Source organism: Centruroides sculpturatus, unplaced genomic scaffold, assembly GCF_000671375.1.
Source record: "Centruroides sculpturatus isolate CEXI.00-Female unplaced genomic scaffold, Cexi_2.0 scaffold284, whole genome shotgun sequence".
In the NCBI taxonomy this organism is placed as follows: Eukaryota; Metazoa; Arthropoda; class Arachnida; order Scorpiones; family Buthidae; genus Centruroides; species Centruroides sculpturatus.
Window position 1 is genome coordinate 545,439 of NW_019384469.1, and position 18,146 is coordinate 563,584.

The following is an 18,146-nucleotide window of genomic DNA, read 5'->3' on the forward strand; positions in this document are numbered from 1 at the left end:
ATTAAAATTTTAAGGATTTTCTTTCTGTTTTAAATGATGATCTTGTTGTTTCATGCTACGTTCAATAACCCTCTTCTGATGACCAAGTTGTGGGAAGAGATTGGCTGAAATAAATTAAATTTTTGACAAATTCATGTTGTGACTTAATAATATAATAATTATTTAATTAATTATATTAAAAAACTTAAGTAAATAAGTACCTTTTGAAGAATCTAATGCATTTGAAGCAGCAGCCATTTCTGCTTGTTGAATACTAATATACAATAAAATTTGTATTAAAATGATTAAATATTACAATTTTAATTGTTTAAATATTTTCACTCTGTCTAATTTACCTGTGTCCAAAGCCAGTAGCCAGACGCTCACCTCTAAAATACACAGCAACGGTATATACTCTAGTATTTGTTGGTCCTTTACATTCAATTACTCTAAAAATTAATTACAAATTATACTTCAGTTCTGTTTACTACTCATAATATATTTTAAGTTTATTGCAATAATAATTCAAAATATATCTGCAGATATATTATTGAAAATCTTGACTTAAAAAATTTAGATTAACATTATAGAAGTATTTAATTTTATTTGGTTTAAATTAACTTTATTATGACTAATTCAGAAACATTTTATAAAAACAATATATAATGGTACTTTCATTTTTTTTCCATTAAGAATTAATCTTACATAGACTCATCACAATTACATTTTTTTCTCTTATTTAAAAATTGGTTATGATAATGTTTCCTCAGTGAACAAAAAACAGAAGAAATGTTATCATAAATAATTTTTAAACAAGAAAAGAAAACATAATTACGATGAGTCTATGTACGAGTAAGATTAATTCTCAATGAAAAAAACTTCAAAGCTTTTTTAAGTAAGAAACTAAATAGGAATATTTGCAAGGGTGAAATGTAAATATTACAAACAAAATGAAAATTGATTATATTGTTCTGAGTCTAGTGTATTTAGAAATAAAGTACCTTGTAACAATAGTGATAATATTGATAAATATTTTTTTATAATTTATTCCATAGTTCAGTGTATTCCATTATTAAACTATATTTATTCAAACCTTTACCTGAAAAACGTTTAAATAAACTGAAAAAGTATATAATAAATAATCTTTAACAAAGTTTACAACTCTAAATTTTTTTCTTTGTTCTTCTAAAAGAACACAAGACGAGGCTTGAGTGATGAAACAACTTTATTTCATTTTTATGATGAGATGCATTTTGAGTATCTCTAGCAATCCTCTTCAGTCATCAATTTCTTAGTAAAGCTGCACATATCCCCTGACTAGAGTTGTTGTTAAGGTACTTTCTACATCCACAAATATCTTAACATGTTCTGGATTTTAAATTTTACCATATGGGAATTTTACATGAAACTTTTTGAAAGCTTAAATTAATTTTAGATTGTATTAGATGTTTGCTTTGAATCTTGAGGTTCCTGTCTTTATTAAGATTATTAGTGTTGATTTATTATAAATAGAAATCTAAGATCCAACTTAGATTTCTATTTATAATAAACATTGTTCGAAGGGATAAAGAAAGAAATTATTAACAATGCAATTCTCTATAATTAATAATTAAAAACCCTATATTTATCAAATTCAATAATAAAATGCTTCAATGAAGCAAAACTACAAATATAATCTATGTTTGTAGTTTTGAGTTACTTGAATCATCATCAGAAACCAGTGTAATGAATAAAAACTATTACCAAGAAAACATAATTTATCTCTGCTATAATTTTTATATTGTCTGGTTATATGCCCTGATATTATAATGTTATGTTCCACAAAACAATAGTTTTATTTTTTTGTTATTTTTTTGTTTTTTTTTTAATTTCTTACTGTTTCATAATATTTTGTTTAAATTATATTTTTGTGGTAATAGAATTTTTATTCTATACAATAGATTATGATGATGAGCAAAAAACCGATATAAAAAAATAAGCAAGTTTTGATTAGATCAAAAACTTGCTTGAAAAACTAATCTTTTGTGCATGTAGTTTTGTTCAATTAAAGTATTTTATTATAATCTTTAGCTTTGCAAAGCAATATTTATTTTTAAAGTGATTTTTTTAATGCATAAAAATGCAAAAAATAAAGTCTATGAGCTGATGCACACATTCTTGCAGTATTATTACATTAATTTAACTAAACATATGCAATATTATATTATTATAATTAAAAATAAAGTTAAATTTAATCACAACAAAAATAATGTAAATACTAAGATTAAATATGAATATGCCTTTTAAAAAGATAAGTAATTTTTATTATTTTAGTGTATCAATAGGCAATATTTCTTCTTCAGTAAACAAACAAACAAAACAAGAAAAAATAAAACATCCTTTTGCTTCTGATAATTGAACTTCTAAAGATTAAATGTTGAATTTGGAAATTGTTTTAAAAAATTGACTGTAGTGGTGGTTCATTAATTAAGAGATTTTTACAAGAGTATTAATAACCACAGAATATTGAGATGTAATGTGATTGTAAATATGTGCAGAGGTACTAATACATAGTTGAGAACATTTTCTGAACTAACACTAAAGTATAGAATATACAGTAATACTGTGAAGGAGAGAGAAAATAGATTGAATTTGACTATTAAATGTAAAAAGTATGATCAAAACTTATTAATTTGCACTTGGTCAATAGATTCTAATCTGTTTACTGTTGTAGTGAATAATATATATATATATATTTAAACTTTACTAGCTCAGTTTACATAATTCTATACAAACATTTTAGGCTGACTAGTTTATCTCTATACATGTCTAGTCAAAATTACATTGTATATATATATATATACACACACACACAATTTTGACTAGACATGTATAGAGATAAACTAGTCAGCCTAAAATGTTTGTATAGAATTATGTAAACTGAGCTAGTAAAGTTTAAAACATGTAACATCCACCAATCTCAGCAAATAATAGATGATAATCTTGTCTAGTGTTAAACTAACCATTTTTCAAATCATATGTTTTTATCAACAGTAAATCAGATTTGTTTCTCACCAAAATATCATACAAAATATGATAAAACATTAACATAATAGAATAATATATTTACAATTCTGGATTACACAATAGTAGCTTAATTTATCAATATGCAAACAAGGAATACTAACTTGTAAACAGGAATATCTGGTTCTCCACCATCCATAGTTCTTAATGTTAAACAACACTGTTGTAGTTTTGATTTTGGATCATTCCAATCTTGATTCATAATGAAATCCTAAAGATTTTATAGAAAAACTAGTTTATTGCTATTTTAACATATATTTACAGAAATTTAGTTCAATTATTCATTTTGTACCTGTAAACGTGGGAAAAAACACACTTGACAGAAAACTTGACAATATTCAAGATCTTTATCTACATATAATGCTCCTAGAAATGCTAAAAATTTTATAAAAAATTATTTTATATTTTATAGAAATGTAATAACTTCTATTATAAACCGAAATATAAACAATTTTTTAAATAACTAGATACATAGAGACTCAGTGGAAAGTTATTGATGAACAAATCTTGACATTTAATCAAAATAAACAATTCAAGAATAACTTGAATTCAGATAAATTTTTTATCATAAAAGCATTTTCACATTTGCATTCATTCTAAACTTTTGGAGTTGTGTGATTATTTTTCAATAATAAAAACAATCAATAGAATAAATTGAACAGCTATTATCTTATCACAAAAATAGAATGTTGCATTACATATCTTATATACTGAAAATATTCTTAAAGAATTCAAAACTGTTGAAAATAATTAGAAATTATGAAAGTTTAGAAATATAACAGTAGATGAAGAGATAAAAAAGTAAAAATTGCCATATAATAAAGATTAAGGTAACAATTCAGTTTCCCTGAAAGTGCTATAAAGGCATATCAGGAAGCAAGAATGTATGGTCTTCTCTATTCACAACCCTACTAAAGAAATGAATAGATTAGTTAGCCCAATGTTGATGCTAATTTTACTCTCCAGAAATCACCCTTCAGATATCCATTGGAAAGGAGACTAGATGGATCTCAGACTCACACATATCAATAACCATTGAGATTTGATCCCAGTAGTTATCCAAAAGTCCAGCACTGTATTGCTACATCACCATGAGCCACACCATATAAAAAAGTTTAAGGCATCATTGATATGATTAAATTCTTGAACATTTTTCATATTTATCTGCTGTACATGTTAATGTGAAAAGAAGATAAAAGTCGTAAGTTATAGATTTACTTAATTTACTGTACAGAAACTGAAAAAGTAAAAAATTATATATATTAATTAATTCAAAAATATTAATAAAAATCTAAAATAAGATGTTTTTCTAACAAAGTATGATGATATAGATAGGAATAAAGCCCCTGCTGTTTTTTATGATCCAATAATCCATCATACTTTTTGTAATTTATAATAATTTTTAGCTTTATCCTGTTAACTATGTCTTGTCCATCTTCACACTGAGCAAGATGCTGCAAGGACAGGCCATTTTGTGTTCTTCCATAACTTCTCTGGGGCATACACCATGCATACACATTTTAGAAATTCAAATGATGATGCATCATGGTGTAGGCTAAACCATCAGAACAACCTAGGGCAGTTACTACACTATCTACATTTACTTGCCTATAAACTCATATCAACTCAAATCATCCCACCTAATGCACAATTACTTCTCTTGCAATTTCAGGTCAACCTGGTCAGCTTTCATCAGCAACTTTTGAGTGTCCTTGAGAAAATTTATCAACCCAATTATACACTGCTTTATGCAATAAACACTTCTCAATGTACACATGAAATCTTTCCTTTTAATTTCTTTTGCAGAAAATCCTTTTTCCCATAAGAAATGCACAATAGCTTAATACTCTTCAACTGTACAAGCACAGTTGTCATTTTAAATTGAGATGGACATCAGAGTTTGGCAAAACTTGGCATATTGAGACTTGACAAGTTTGAGTCTGAGTTAAGTCTAGACTTCTAAGTCCAAGTTTGTGTTTAAATACTATATATGGATTTTTGTTTATTGAACTTTGGCATATATGATACATTCAAACAACAAAAAAATCTATATATTTTTAACAAAGTCCAAATAAAGTATTTTTGTCTAGTTTAGTTATTTTTTACTTAGGCCTATATATATATATATATATCAATATTTCATACATTTAGCAAATACAATTAAATAATTAAAATTCACATCCTATTTTGAAAACATCTTTTAATTGTATGAGTAATTACCAAATTATTGTTGTTTGTGACAATACTTTTTCATGACATCTCAAATGTGCATAAAATAAACCACTATTATATGAAACAAGATATCTTAAACAGAAATGAATCAAATATCAATAAATATGTAGAAAGTTTATTATAAATATGAGTAATATTTCACTTAAAGTATAGTTTTTCTTTTTACTCTTTTTGCCCTATTGGCATTAAGAGGATCGTTTTTCCATATCCATTGTGCAATTCAGCNTTGTTGCCAAGTTAATCACAGTGATACACTTGGCTGAATTTTATAGTGGTGGAGGTTTTTGTATACAAAATTGAAAATTTAATCACAACAAAAATAATGTAAATACTAAGATTAAATATGAATATGCCTTTTAAAAAGATAAGTAATTTTTATTATTTTAGTGTATCAATAGGCAATATTTCTTCTTCAGTAAACAAACAAACAAAACAAGAAAAAATAAAACATCCTTTTGCTTCTGATAATTGAACTTCTAAAGATTAAATGTTGAATTTGGAAATTGTTTTAAAAAATTGACTGTAGTGGTGGTTCATTAATTAAGAGATTTTTACAAGAGTATTAATAACCACAGAATATTGAGATGTAATGTGATTGTAAATATGTGCAGAGGTACTAATACATAGTTGAGAACATTTTCTGAACTAACACTAAAGTATAGAATATACAGTAATACTGTGAAGGAGAGAGAAAATAGATTGAATTTGACTATTAAATGTAAAAAGTATGATCAAAACTTATTAATTTGCACTTGGTCAATAGATTCTAATCTGTTTACTGTTGTAGTGAATAATATATATATATATATTTAAACTTTACTAGCTCAGTTTACATAATTCTATACAAACATTTTAGGCTGACTAGTTTATCTCTATACATGTCTAGTCAAAATTACATTGTATATATATATATATACACACACACACAATTTTGACTAGACATGTATAGAGATAAACTAGTCAGCCTAAAATGTTTGTATAGAATTATGTAAACTGAGCTAGTAAAGTTTAAAACATGTAACATCCACCAATCTCAGCAAATAATAGATGATAATCTTGTCTAGTGTTAAACTAACCATTTTTCAAATCATATGTTTTTATCAACAGTAAATCAGATTTGTTTCTCACCAAAATATCATACAAAATATGATAAAACATTAACATAATAGAATAATATATTTACAATTCTGGATTACACAATAGTAGCTTAATTTATCAATATGCAAACAAGGAATACTAACTTGTAAACAGGAATATCTGGTTCTCCACCATCCATAGTTCTTAATGTTAAACAACACTGTTGTAGTTTTGATTTTGGATCATTCCAATCTTGATTCATAATGAAATCCTAAAGATTTTATAGAAAAACTAGTTTATTGCTATTTTAACATATATTTACAGAAATTTAGTTCAATTATTCATTTTGTACCTGTAAACGTGGGAAAAAACACACTTGACAGAAAACTTGACAATATTCAAGATCTTTATCTACATATAATGCTCCTAGAAATGCTAAAAATTTTATAAAAAATTATTTTATATTTTATAGAAATGTAATAACTTCTATTATAAACCGAAATATAAACAATTTTTTAAATAACTAGATACATAGAGACTCAGTGGAAAGTTATTGATGAACAAATCTTGACATTTAATCAAAATAAACAATTCAAGAATAACTTGAATTCAGATAAATTTTTTATCATAAAAGCATTTTCACATTTGCATTCATTCTAAACTTTTGGAGTTGTGTGATTATTTTTCAATAATAAAAACAATCAATAGAATAAATTGAACAGCTATTATCTTATCACAAAAATAGAATGTTGCATTACATATCTTATATACTGAAAATATTCTTAAAGAATTCAAAACTGTTGAAAATAATTAGAAATTATGAAAGTTTAGAAATATAACAGTAGATGAAGAGATAAAAAAGTAAAAATTGCCATATAATAAAGATTAAGGTAACAATTCAGTTTCCCTGAAAGTGCTATAAAGGCATATCAGGAAGCAAGAATGTATGGTCTTCTCTATTCACAACCCTACTAAAGAAATGAATAGATTAGTTAGCCCAATGTTGATGCTAATTTTACTCTCCAGAAATCACCCTTCAGATATCCATTGGAAAGGAGACTAGATGGATCTCAGACTCACACATATCAATAACCATTGAGATTTGATCCCAGTAGTTATCCAAAAGTCCAGCACTGTATTGCTACATCACCATGAGCCACACCATATAAAAAAGTTTAAGGCATCATTGATATGATTAAATTCTTGAACATTTTTCATATTTATCTGCTGTACATGTTAATGTGAAAAGAAGATAAAAGTCGTAAGTTATAGATTTACTTAATTTACTGTACAGAAACTGAAAAAGTAAAAAATTATATATATTAATTAATTCAAAAATATTAATAAAAATCTAAAATAAGATGTTTTTCTAACAAAGTATGATGATATAGATAGGAATAAAGCCCCTGCTGTTTTTTATGATCCAATAATCCATCATACTTTTTGTAATTTATAATAATTTTTAGCTTTATCCTGTTAACTATGTCTTGTCCATCTTCACACTGAGCAAGATGCTGCAAGGACAGGCCATTTTGTGTTCTTCCATAACTTCTCTGGGGCATACACCATGCATACACATTTTAGAAATTCAAATGATGATGCATCATGGTGTAGGCTAAACCATCAGAACAACCTAGGGCAGTTACTACACTATCTACATTTACTTGCCTATAAACTCATATCAACTCAAATCATCCCACCTAATGCACAATTACTTCTCTTGCAATTTCAGGTCAACCTGGTCAGCTTTCATCAGCAACTTTTGAGTGTCCTTGAGAAAATTTATCAACCCAATTATACACTGCTTTATGCAATAAACACTTCTCAATGTACACATGAAATCTTTCCTTTTAATTTCTTTTGCAGAAAATCCTTTTTCCCATAAGAAATGCACAATAGCTTAATACTCTTCAACTGTACAAGCACAGTTGTCATTTTAAATTGAGATGGACATCAGAGTTTGGCAAAACTTGGCATATTGAGACTTGACAAGTTTGAGTCTGAGTTAAGTCTAGACTTCTAAGTCCAAGTTTGTGTTTAAATACTATATATGGATTTTTGTTTATTGAACTTTGGCATATATGATACATTCAAACAACAAAAAAATCTATATATTTTTAACAAAGTCCAAATAAAGTATTTTTGTCTAGTTTAGTTATTTTTTACTTAGGCCTATATATATATATATATATCAATATTTCATACATTTAGCAAATACAATTAAATAATTAAAATTCACATCCTATTTTGAAAACATCTTTTAATTGTATGAGTAATTACCAAATTATTGTTGTTTGTGACAATACTTTTTCATGACATCTCAAATGTGCATAAAATAAACCACTATTATATGAAACAAGATATCTTAAACAGAAATGAATCAAATATCAATAAATATGTAGAAAGTTTATTATAAATATGAGTAATATTTCACTTAAAGTATAGTTTTTCTTTTTACTCTTTTTGCCCTATTGGCATTAAGAGGATCGTTTTTCCATATCCATTGTGCAATTCAGCCAGGCCACAATGGAGCAGCTGGGTGGAAAGGAATGGGACCCAACTTATCTGGATAGATCACCCATAAAAAATTTCAGGAGAGTTTATCCTGGACTAGATCTCAGATGCCTAGAATGGTATGCTGATGCCTTAACAGAACCTTCATGCTTACCACCTGGCCATCAAGTTTCTGACTTTGAAACTGCCTTAAAGAATTTCCAAACATTTGATTTCTTTGGTAGCTTTTACTTCTAACTGCTTTTCTTTTAAATCTTTATGAAGTAAATGAACATAACAGAAATACTCATACTTTGCAAACAGTATTGCCAGATTTGTAAAAAATATTTGATCATTTTCTGAATCAGAATGCAGTTTCTATTTATGGTTTGTGCTATTTTAACTTTGTGCACTGCAAAGTCTCAAGGTGTCTTAAAAATTCTGTAGGGCAAGCTGAAATGACAGTATTGTAAATATGATGACAAAACTAAGCTAGTTGTATTTTATCTTTACTGATTTATAATGGTAAAATACAAATAGCAGATTATCTTTACTAATTACATTTACTTTCCTTACATTTTTACTAATAATGTTTTAACAATCAACAACTGATTTTTATTTAATGCTGTTAAAATACATGAACTTTACACTTGGACTCATCATATTTTAGATCAAATGTCAAATCCAAGTAAAAATGAAAAGACTGAACAAGTCCAAGTCAAGTACTCTGAACTGAAAAACCTGTTTAAACATGTGCATGCAATACAGAATCTGCTACCTCAATTAATCATCAAAGTGAATTATGCTAACATTTAATAACACTTTTTACAAATTATTGTCATTTTTTTAGTTACATATCAGTTTGTGACCTATTTACTGACTTTCCTTTTTATTTAATATTTTTGAAATTTTAATCATATAAATACAGTAGAACTTCGATTATCCGGACCAATTGGGNCATCACGTACATAAACAGTGTCATAATTCGCCAAGTGCAAATCAGCAAATTCGTAAAATTTTTGTTTATTTTGAACAATCCGGATAATCGAAAATCCGGATAATGGAGGTCCGGATAATGGAGGTTCTACTGTAATAAAAATTTAATCATAGAAAGTTATAGAATTGAAGATCATTTATATATAACTTGATGAAGCATTTTAATATAGTAAAAAAAGAACAAAGTGTTTTCTCTCAATTTAATAAATGTTTAATATCAATCATAAAAATCAAAATAAGTTCATTAAATACACTTATTCAATAAAACTAATACTGTTTAAAAGATGATAATAAACTACATACCTTCAAGAAGATCTGCTCGATCTTTAGTTTTTAAATCACCTTTAGGATAAGGATAAATGGCATAATCAACCATACCTAAATCATCACAGACTACTGCTTGAGTACGATTGTTTACCAATGAACTTCGTAATAACTAGTTTAAAAAATTATACAGTAATGAAAAGTAATGTGTTAATGAAAGAAAAGGTTGTTTTAAATCTTTTTATCAAATTTTTATTAAAATAAATTAGAATAAAGAAATTCTTTTTTCCTAAAATGCACATTTTAGATTTAAAATAATAAATTTTAAACACGTACAACATTTGACTACAATTAATCAACAGAAATAAATACAAGATTTCCTATAGGTCATTACATTGGTCCTTATGATGCCAGATTTTGACAATTTAAATGGAGTGGGTTTGTTTTGCACACACAAAAAACCCCACCAAAGCATTTTATAAAACTTTTATTTTTGAAAATTTTATAGTAGTTTTAAACTAAATTTTTAACTTTTTGGAAAAGCAGTTTCCACAGACACATGTATCTAGGAAAGAACTGCAATAAAGAATGCCACTTGTTGTATTCTGTACATAAAGGGAGAGAGAATAATAATTCATAATTCATTTTTTGATTCAAACATTTTTTTACTAAGTATATAAATGCTCAGTGTTTAAAGTTGAATAGTTCAAAAGATCCCTCTTCAATTTTGCTCAATTTCTCATACTTTTTATATATTTAAATGCATATAATTTCATTTAATATGTACTTTTCTACATGTTAAGTTACTCTAATTACAACAAAATTATAATATTATAAATATTTAAATATTTATTAAACTTACTGATAAATGTCCTTCATGATGTTCTGGAAAATGCCTATATAAATATTCAGATGCAACAAGCTGTAATACAGTATCACCTAGAAATTCTAACCGCTGATTAGATCCTCTAAAAATTATAAAAAGAAAAATCTAAATGTGACTAAATAATTTTTAAAACTTTTAATTAATAATTCATATATCCAATATCTTAGATAATAAATATTGGTTATAAAATTAACCTGAATATGAAAATAACCTTAAGGTTAAGAAAATAACCTGAAAAAATTATTTTAAAAAATTAAAATGAACTTCTGTTGCCAAAAATTCTCAGCCAATTAGCAGGAGTTACAACAGCTTTTGAAAAAGGATGCTTTAGAACATACTCAAGAATTAATATAATTTTAGAATTCACCTGCCAGTATTGCAAGAGAATTACAAAACTATTTCAACTCTTCTTTTTCTTATTCTTAGTGTTAATTTATATTCTGTTTAAATTTTGACTATTCTATTACTTCTCTGTCTAATATCTGCAATTTTGTACATAAATAAAAATGTTTATGCCTGAACTTTGATTCACCATTTTTCCATGACAATATTTTACAGTTATATGGAATAATTTTTTACAGTGAAATTTTTCATCAAATAATAAAAATCTCTATATTTTATTAACTAATTAAATTTCAAAAATAGTTTTTTAACATTTAAAAAATTTTCATTAAAAAATATCTAAGATTTTTCTAAGATATATTTTAAATGTAATTTATTATTATTTAGATATCATTAAAAATAGATATCTAAAATACATTTTGTAAAAAAATTTTTAATTTGTTTAAAAATGACTATTAAATGTTTAAATTTACTATATTACTTTTTAATAAACAATTATAAAAATATAAATTAATCCAGAACAAAACAGTAAATTATTGAATTTCTAAACACAGTGCAGTTTGTTTGGATTTATTATAATATAGTTCATTTAAAAATGAATTGTGAAAGTTCATGAAAATTATAATTAGAATGTGGACGACAGAAATGGTTGCTATTCCACTATCTTTCAATGTTGCATGTACTCACAGCGTTAGGAAAGAGACAGGGCCGAACTCGGAGGTATAGCCCATGATAAGAAGGAAGTGGAGATAGGGTAGAAGAAGTTGAGAGTAAGGAGGGGCTGAAGGAGGGGATAAGTGTGATAGGATAGTGGGAAGTGAGGGAAGGTGGGTCATGGGACCCATTGGCGCCTTGCATCGCCTATATTTAAAAGAAAATTAATACAGTGTGGACAGTAAACAATACAGAATGAGCCAGATGGGTACAACACAAATGAAAAGGCGCAACAATGTAAACATGTATAACAGATTACAAGCAAAGCTATTAAACAAATTAACTTCAGTTAGCAGAAGTACATTAATAGAGGAAACAGATGAAGCTGTTTGGTGTAAAACATAAAACTGCGGAACATATAGAACAGCTTATCCAATTTATTACAGAATGAACCATTAAAACAATATACTCTAGATTACACAGTTGACACATACAGAGAGAGGAGACGATGAACTTCTAGATGGTCAGTTGAGGGTGATCATAGATTGCAGAGTGGGAATAGTCGAGCTTCCTGATACCTGTAGCAAATCTTTTTATCGCTGAAAAGTTTTTCTTGTCAGAAATCAAGTCCTTAAGCATACATGGCCAGTGGAAGCCGTTGTCCTTGATGGTACGAATTAACTCCTTGCGTTGCGTAGAGTAGTGTGGGCAGAAGAAGATTATGTGCTTAGGATCTTCCTCCTCCTTCAAATCGCAATCACAGAGTCCGTCTGTTTTATTGAGAAACCTTTTTAGGTACGTGTTCAGGTTTCCGTGACCAGTTAGGAGCTGTGTCAACTGAAATGTGGGATATCTTGGATGAAGCATGCTGTCAGTGGGGCAAGGAAGGAAGCAGTGGGTAAGCCTCCCAGTAGAACCGTTGTCCCACCTGACTTGCCAAGTCTTTAGAATGATGTTGTGGATGAGATTGTTCAAATGCTTACTACTTATCTTGTTGTAGGTGCAGCTATTAGATTTTGCGGATGCACAACGAGCGAGAAGATCAGCCCTATCATTCCCCGCACTCCCTGAATGACCTTTAATCCAGTGAAAGTAGACGTTGATGTTTCCTTTCTTCAGGGCTTGAAGATTGCCAAGACATTTCTTCACAATGGGTAGAGTGGTGTTTATTTTGGCGATCTGTTGAAGCGCAATGCGACTGTCGGTATAGATTCTGAAGTTGTGGTTAGTCCGGTTATGATTCGTGTTGGAGATCCAATCGATGGCATTACTGATGGCCAAAGACTCCGCTTGATTAATGGTGCAATGCGGAGCCAACTTCCTGTACATCTGATAAAGACAGACTTTGCCTTTGTAAGCCACAAAGGCACTCCCAACACCTTGGTCTGTTTTGGATCCGTCGGTGAAGATACAAATGTCCTGATCGTCACTGTTGCTTGTCTCGAGGGATACAGAAGGAGTAAAGCTTGGGTGAATAGGATTAGGTGAACATTTATCAAAGCCATTTGTGGCAATAGTGGCCGCTAAAGAAATTAGATCCTGTGCGAACTCTTCCTTACCAACAATGGCATTGAAATGGTCTTGGTTGATTTGGTTGTTAGCCAGTTTAATTAAGTTGAATCTGATGAGGATCTCTCTAATTTTGATGTCTATGGGGGGAGTTCGGTTGATTACCAGTAAGGCCTCAGTAGGGGCAGTCTTGTATGCCTTAGCGATGTTAATGGCCATTATTCTTTGGATCGAAAGTAATTTTCTTTTGATATGGACCCTTGTCACTGATGTACCCCAAATTTCTGCCCCATATGTCACAATAGGTTCAATTACAGCAGTGTATAAAATTCTGCTTGAGGAAGGGCCATATCCCCACTGATTTCTACTGATTGTTTTTAGCGCTTGTGCTACCTTGACAGCCTTTTCATACACATAGTGGACGTGTTCTGTCCAGTTAAGCTTTGGGTCAAATACAATACCAAGGTACCTCACACTGGTAGCATTCTTGATCTTGATGTTATCTATTTTAATACTAGGGCCCTTTTTTAGAATATTCCCTTTGGGAAATACCAAAACATTACATTTGTTATAGTTAATAATGAGTTTGTTATTCACACACCAATCAGAGATCCTTAATAGCGTGGCATTGACCCTGTCTTGGAGGACCTTATGATTGACATGACTGAGAAGAAGAGTCGTGTCGTCCGCGTACCCCTGGATAAGAACATCATACTCAGACGGAGTGTTGTTTTGCAACTTCAGGAGGTTGTTATATAAGATGTTCCAGAGGTACGGGCCAGACTTGGAGCCCTGTGGGCAACCCCTGTGAATATTTTTTCTTTGGTATGTATTGCTACCAGTGTCAATCAAGATGCTTTGCTCATGCAGATAACTGGCTGCTAGTCGGTAGATGCGGAAAGTATCCTACAATAATGTGATCATCAATAACCTGAAATGTGTACCATATGCCAACCGTAAAAATAAACTGCTGCTACGGCCATGTGCCAGTAGTTGAAAATGGCACCTACCAGGATTGCTTTGTTATATTTTGCCTATGATCTTATCACAATATGCTCAAAAACGAAGAACTTGGATAGGAAAAATATTCAAAATCATTGAAAGTTAGGAATATCAAATACTTTTGTAACTGAATTACGATTACGACATTTTGAATACTTTATGCAGTAAGTATGTCTATTTGACATTAATATTTAAATCGAATAGTAATATAGCATATAAATGAAATATATTAGTATATTAGTATCTAAATAAAGCTTTTTAGCCTTGCCCACCACCATAGTTTGAATGCTATCATCCCACGTAATCTTTATGATGACATTGTCAAATGGCCTTCCTATTGGTCTAATTTTTACCATTCCACTTTCTGCCATGGAAAAAATTGAAAATTTTCAACTTCATATTCCATCAGCTTTGAAGGCAAAAGTGACATCATTTTGCTGTTCCATCAATGGTTTCTGTTGTCCGTTGCTGTATGTGAGTACCAGGCTATAGTCTTATGAAATGCTGTTTTAAGTATTCACATTTGGAGAATAAAGTTTCTATTATTTGGAGTTACTTTCTATGCCATTCTCAAATACTTGAGAAAGGCATATAAAGTAAATATAAACTGTTTATTTATTATATTGACAATATAATATTCTAATTATGTGCACTTTATTATCTCTTTATTATATCATATTCCATATAACAATGATTGAAATTGTTCTATACAAAAATTTATAATTAAAATTTTAATAGAATAAAATAAAATTTAATTCAGTAGTGAATTTAAGAACAAAAAGATCTTTATTTATATGAATATAAGAGGAAGTAAAATTCAATAAAATCTGTAATAACTTACAGTGTAAGATTATTGTAACCAACACTTCTATGAGTAAATGCCCTTGCCAGAAGACGGATATGTGTAAATTCTATACCAGTTGCTTTTTCAAATTCATGTAATTCCTAAAAAGAATAAAAATCATAAATTTTATTGCAAAAATATTTTACAACAGCTCTATAACTGAATATGAAAATTTACATATCATTCACATTGATTTCTAATAAAACTCTTCTAAAAATGAATTTATATAATTAAGTTTATTTATCCAACAAAATTAAATTAAATTACTACCCAAAAATTTGCATATTTATAATACAAAACAATTTGATATTGTTAATATATGTACTGAAGGAAAAAATTTTAAAATGTATTAACAAGCTTTAAAAAATTTTAAGCCCTTTTATTAGAAAACAAAATGAATAAATGTATAAAATAATAATAATACATTGAGAGTTTAATTATTCTCATATAACACATTGAATCTGTCTAAAAACAAAAAATCATCATAATAATAATGAAAATTGTGAAAATGAGGTGCTTCCCTTTTCATTGTTTACATAAGAAACTGTTTCAAAGTATCACAAAATGGTTCTTTATTAAGTTTACAATTACTTGGAGTGGGTATTAGTATTCCCTTTCACACCACTAAGAATTTTTTTATACTTTCCCCCATTTTTGTACTTAAATTGGGTATTTTGTTTATATTGAAAAACACAGAAAAAAGGATACTAGCTAATATTGTCATTGACATTAAATGTTACTGATATTGAGAATTACTATTGAAATTAAAAAATTAATTTATTTAATGGCCTAATGCTAGCAAACTTTGAAACTGAAAATGTACATGAATTTTATTTATTTGTATTTTAAATTTTAAGCTTTGTTCCACTATCAACAGTTAATTAAGCAATTTCTAACCAATCTCCTCAAATTCCACCCAATTAATATTCAGAAATTTAAATTATGCTTTTGATTTGCTGACAAATTTAACTGTAAACAATTTTAAATTTGAAAATTAATCCTTTCTAAAATTTTAAGTTTCTTGCTATGAATGCTTTGAAGAAAATATCAATTGATTGACAGTGATTTTAAAAACAGTAAAAATAGATGGTCTTCATTTAGTATCTCTACTACCAACAAAGTTTATCATATCATAGATGTATTTAGAATTTTTATATACCATATTGGCCCATATACTAGTCAGTGTTTTTTCCCTAGTTTTTTAAATCTTGAATTAATGAAATTTGTTTTCTAATGCCTTTCTAGATAAAATTTCAGAATAATATTGAAATAAAGCTCTTTAAATACAGTAATTTATTGTAATTGTTATTGATATAGAATTTTATTGATTTAATAATTATATTTTGACACTATTAATTGTCTGTTATCAATTATTACACAATATCATATTACAGTAGAGCCTCGATTATCCGACTCAATTGGGGACTGGGGTTGGTCAGATAATTGAAAAGTCAGATAACCAAAAAGTATGAAAAAATCCATTATTAGTGTAGTATATTATTATATCCCATGTAATTAGTATATTAGTATATCGCTATTAACCTACTTTGCGTTGAATTTTCATTGATGTTAAGCCTAACAAAAATTTTTTTAAATAATAATCGTCGCTATTGTATCGTTAAAAATTAGAAAATTAAGCCTTGTTTAAATACTGGCTCCCTTTCATGGTCGAATGAGTGTTGCCAGCTAAAACACGTAAAAATAATATTAAAGTAGCCAAGACATAGCCAAATATTGTAGCGCCACATCACTAGTGGACATTTGAAATTTTCCGACTAGGACGGTCGGTTAATCGGGGGTCGGATAATCGAGGCTCTACTGTATTTATATTGATTACAGATTTCATATCAAATCAGATATTCAAAATATAATTCCTGAGTCTCTTCAGTCACAAAAGCTGGAGTTTTTAATGAAAACCAAATATATCTCACATCTGCTGATGTTATGAGATCTTTTTGCAGTTTAAATTAATTTCATTGTATTGTTTGCAGCTGAATATAGTGTGTAGAACTGTGTTTGCAGTTATAATGCTTTTCTGTTTGTAAACTGTAAAACTGATTAATCATATTCCAAAAATGACAATTTTCTATTGTTTTCTTGAGTATTACATGTTCTATGTATACTTTTATGCACAATAAAATGATGGCTTTAGTGTTATATGTTTTAGGAGTACGGTTTTTAAATAAAATTTTGCATCTCAACTTCCCAAGTTTAAAATAACCCAAGATTTTTGTAAAATAAAATATAAAACACAAGTTCTTTTTCTTTTCTTAATTTAAAGTGATGAACCCATTTTTTATGATTTTTTTTATAACTTGCTAAAAGCTTTTACTTATGTAAATGTGACTATTATGGTAGTTACAGCTGAAGTTTAACTACAAAAAGGATAAAACTTCAAGCTTCAGTAGTAGTTTATAAGGAACAGTCTAGTGTAAGTTTCTGACTGATGAATATCATTTCATCAGAAGCATAAACTTTTATAGTTTGCAAAATTCTTGTCTTATAATTAAAAGCATTAAAGTCACTTTTTACTTTTTTAATAATTTTGGAAAAGCCTTTGTCTAAAATAATAATTTTTGCTTTTGTAATTTTAATCTTAAATATAATTTGTACATTAACCCGTTACGTACGAAGACATTTTTGATATTAATGTAATTAAACATAAAAAATACTTAAAACTGAAAAAAAAACGAAAGAAATGCATTAATTTTGAAGAAAAAGCTTCAAATTTTATTTTCCTTTGTCTTGCCTTTCTGTGAAATCTGAAGCTGATGAGTCATTGTTTACACAGCTGGATGACCTTGA

General features: G+C 28.1%; 1 protein-coding gene across 1 annotated transcript in view; it reads right to left on the bottom strand.

The window, feature by feature from the left end:
- Positions 1-18,146, bottom strand: part of LOC111621118 (ribonuclease 3-like) — a 72,703-nt gene continuing 54,557 nt past the window's right edge. Inside the window, 8 exon segments of the mRNA XM_023363186.1 lie at positions 1-104; positions 201-253; positions 336-428; positions 6,516-6,622; positions 6,704-6,786; positions 10,144-10,276; positions 10,967-11,072; positions 15,339-15,442. Coding sequence (XP_023218954.1) covers positions 10-104; positions 201-253; positions 336-428; positions 6,516-6,622; positions 6,704-6,786; positions 10,144-10,276; positions 10,967-11,072; positions 15,339-15,442 — 774 coding nt within the window. The 3' untranslated portion in view covers positions 1-9.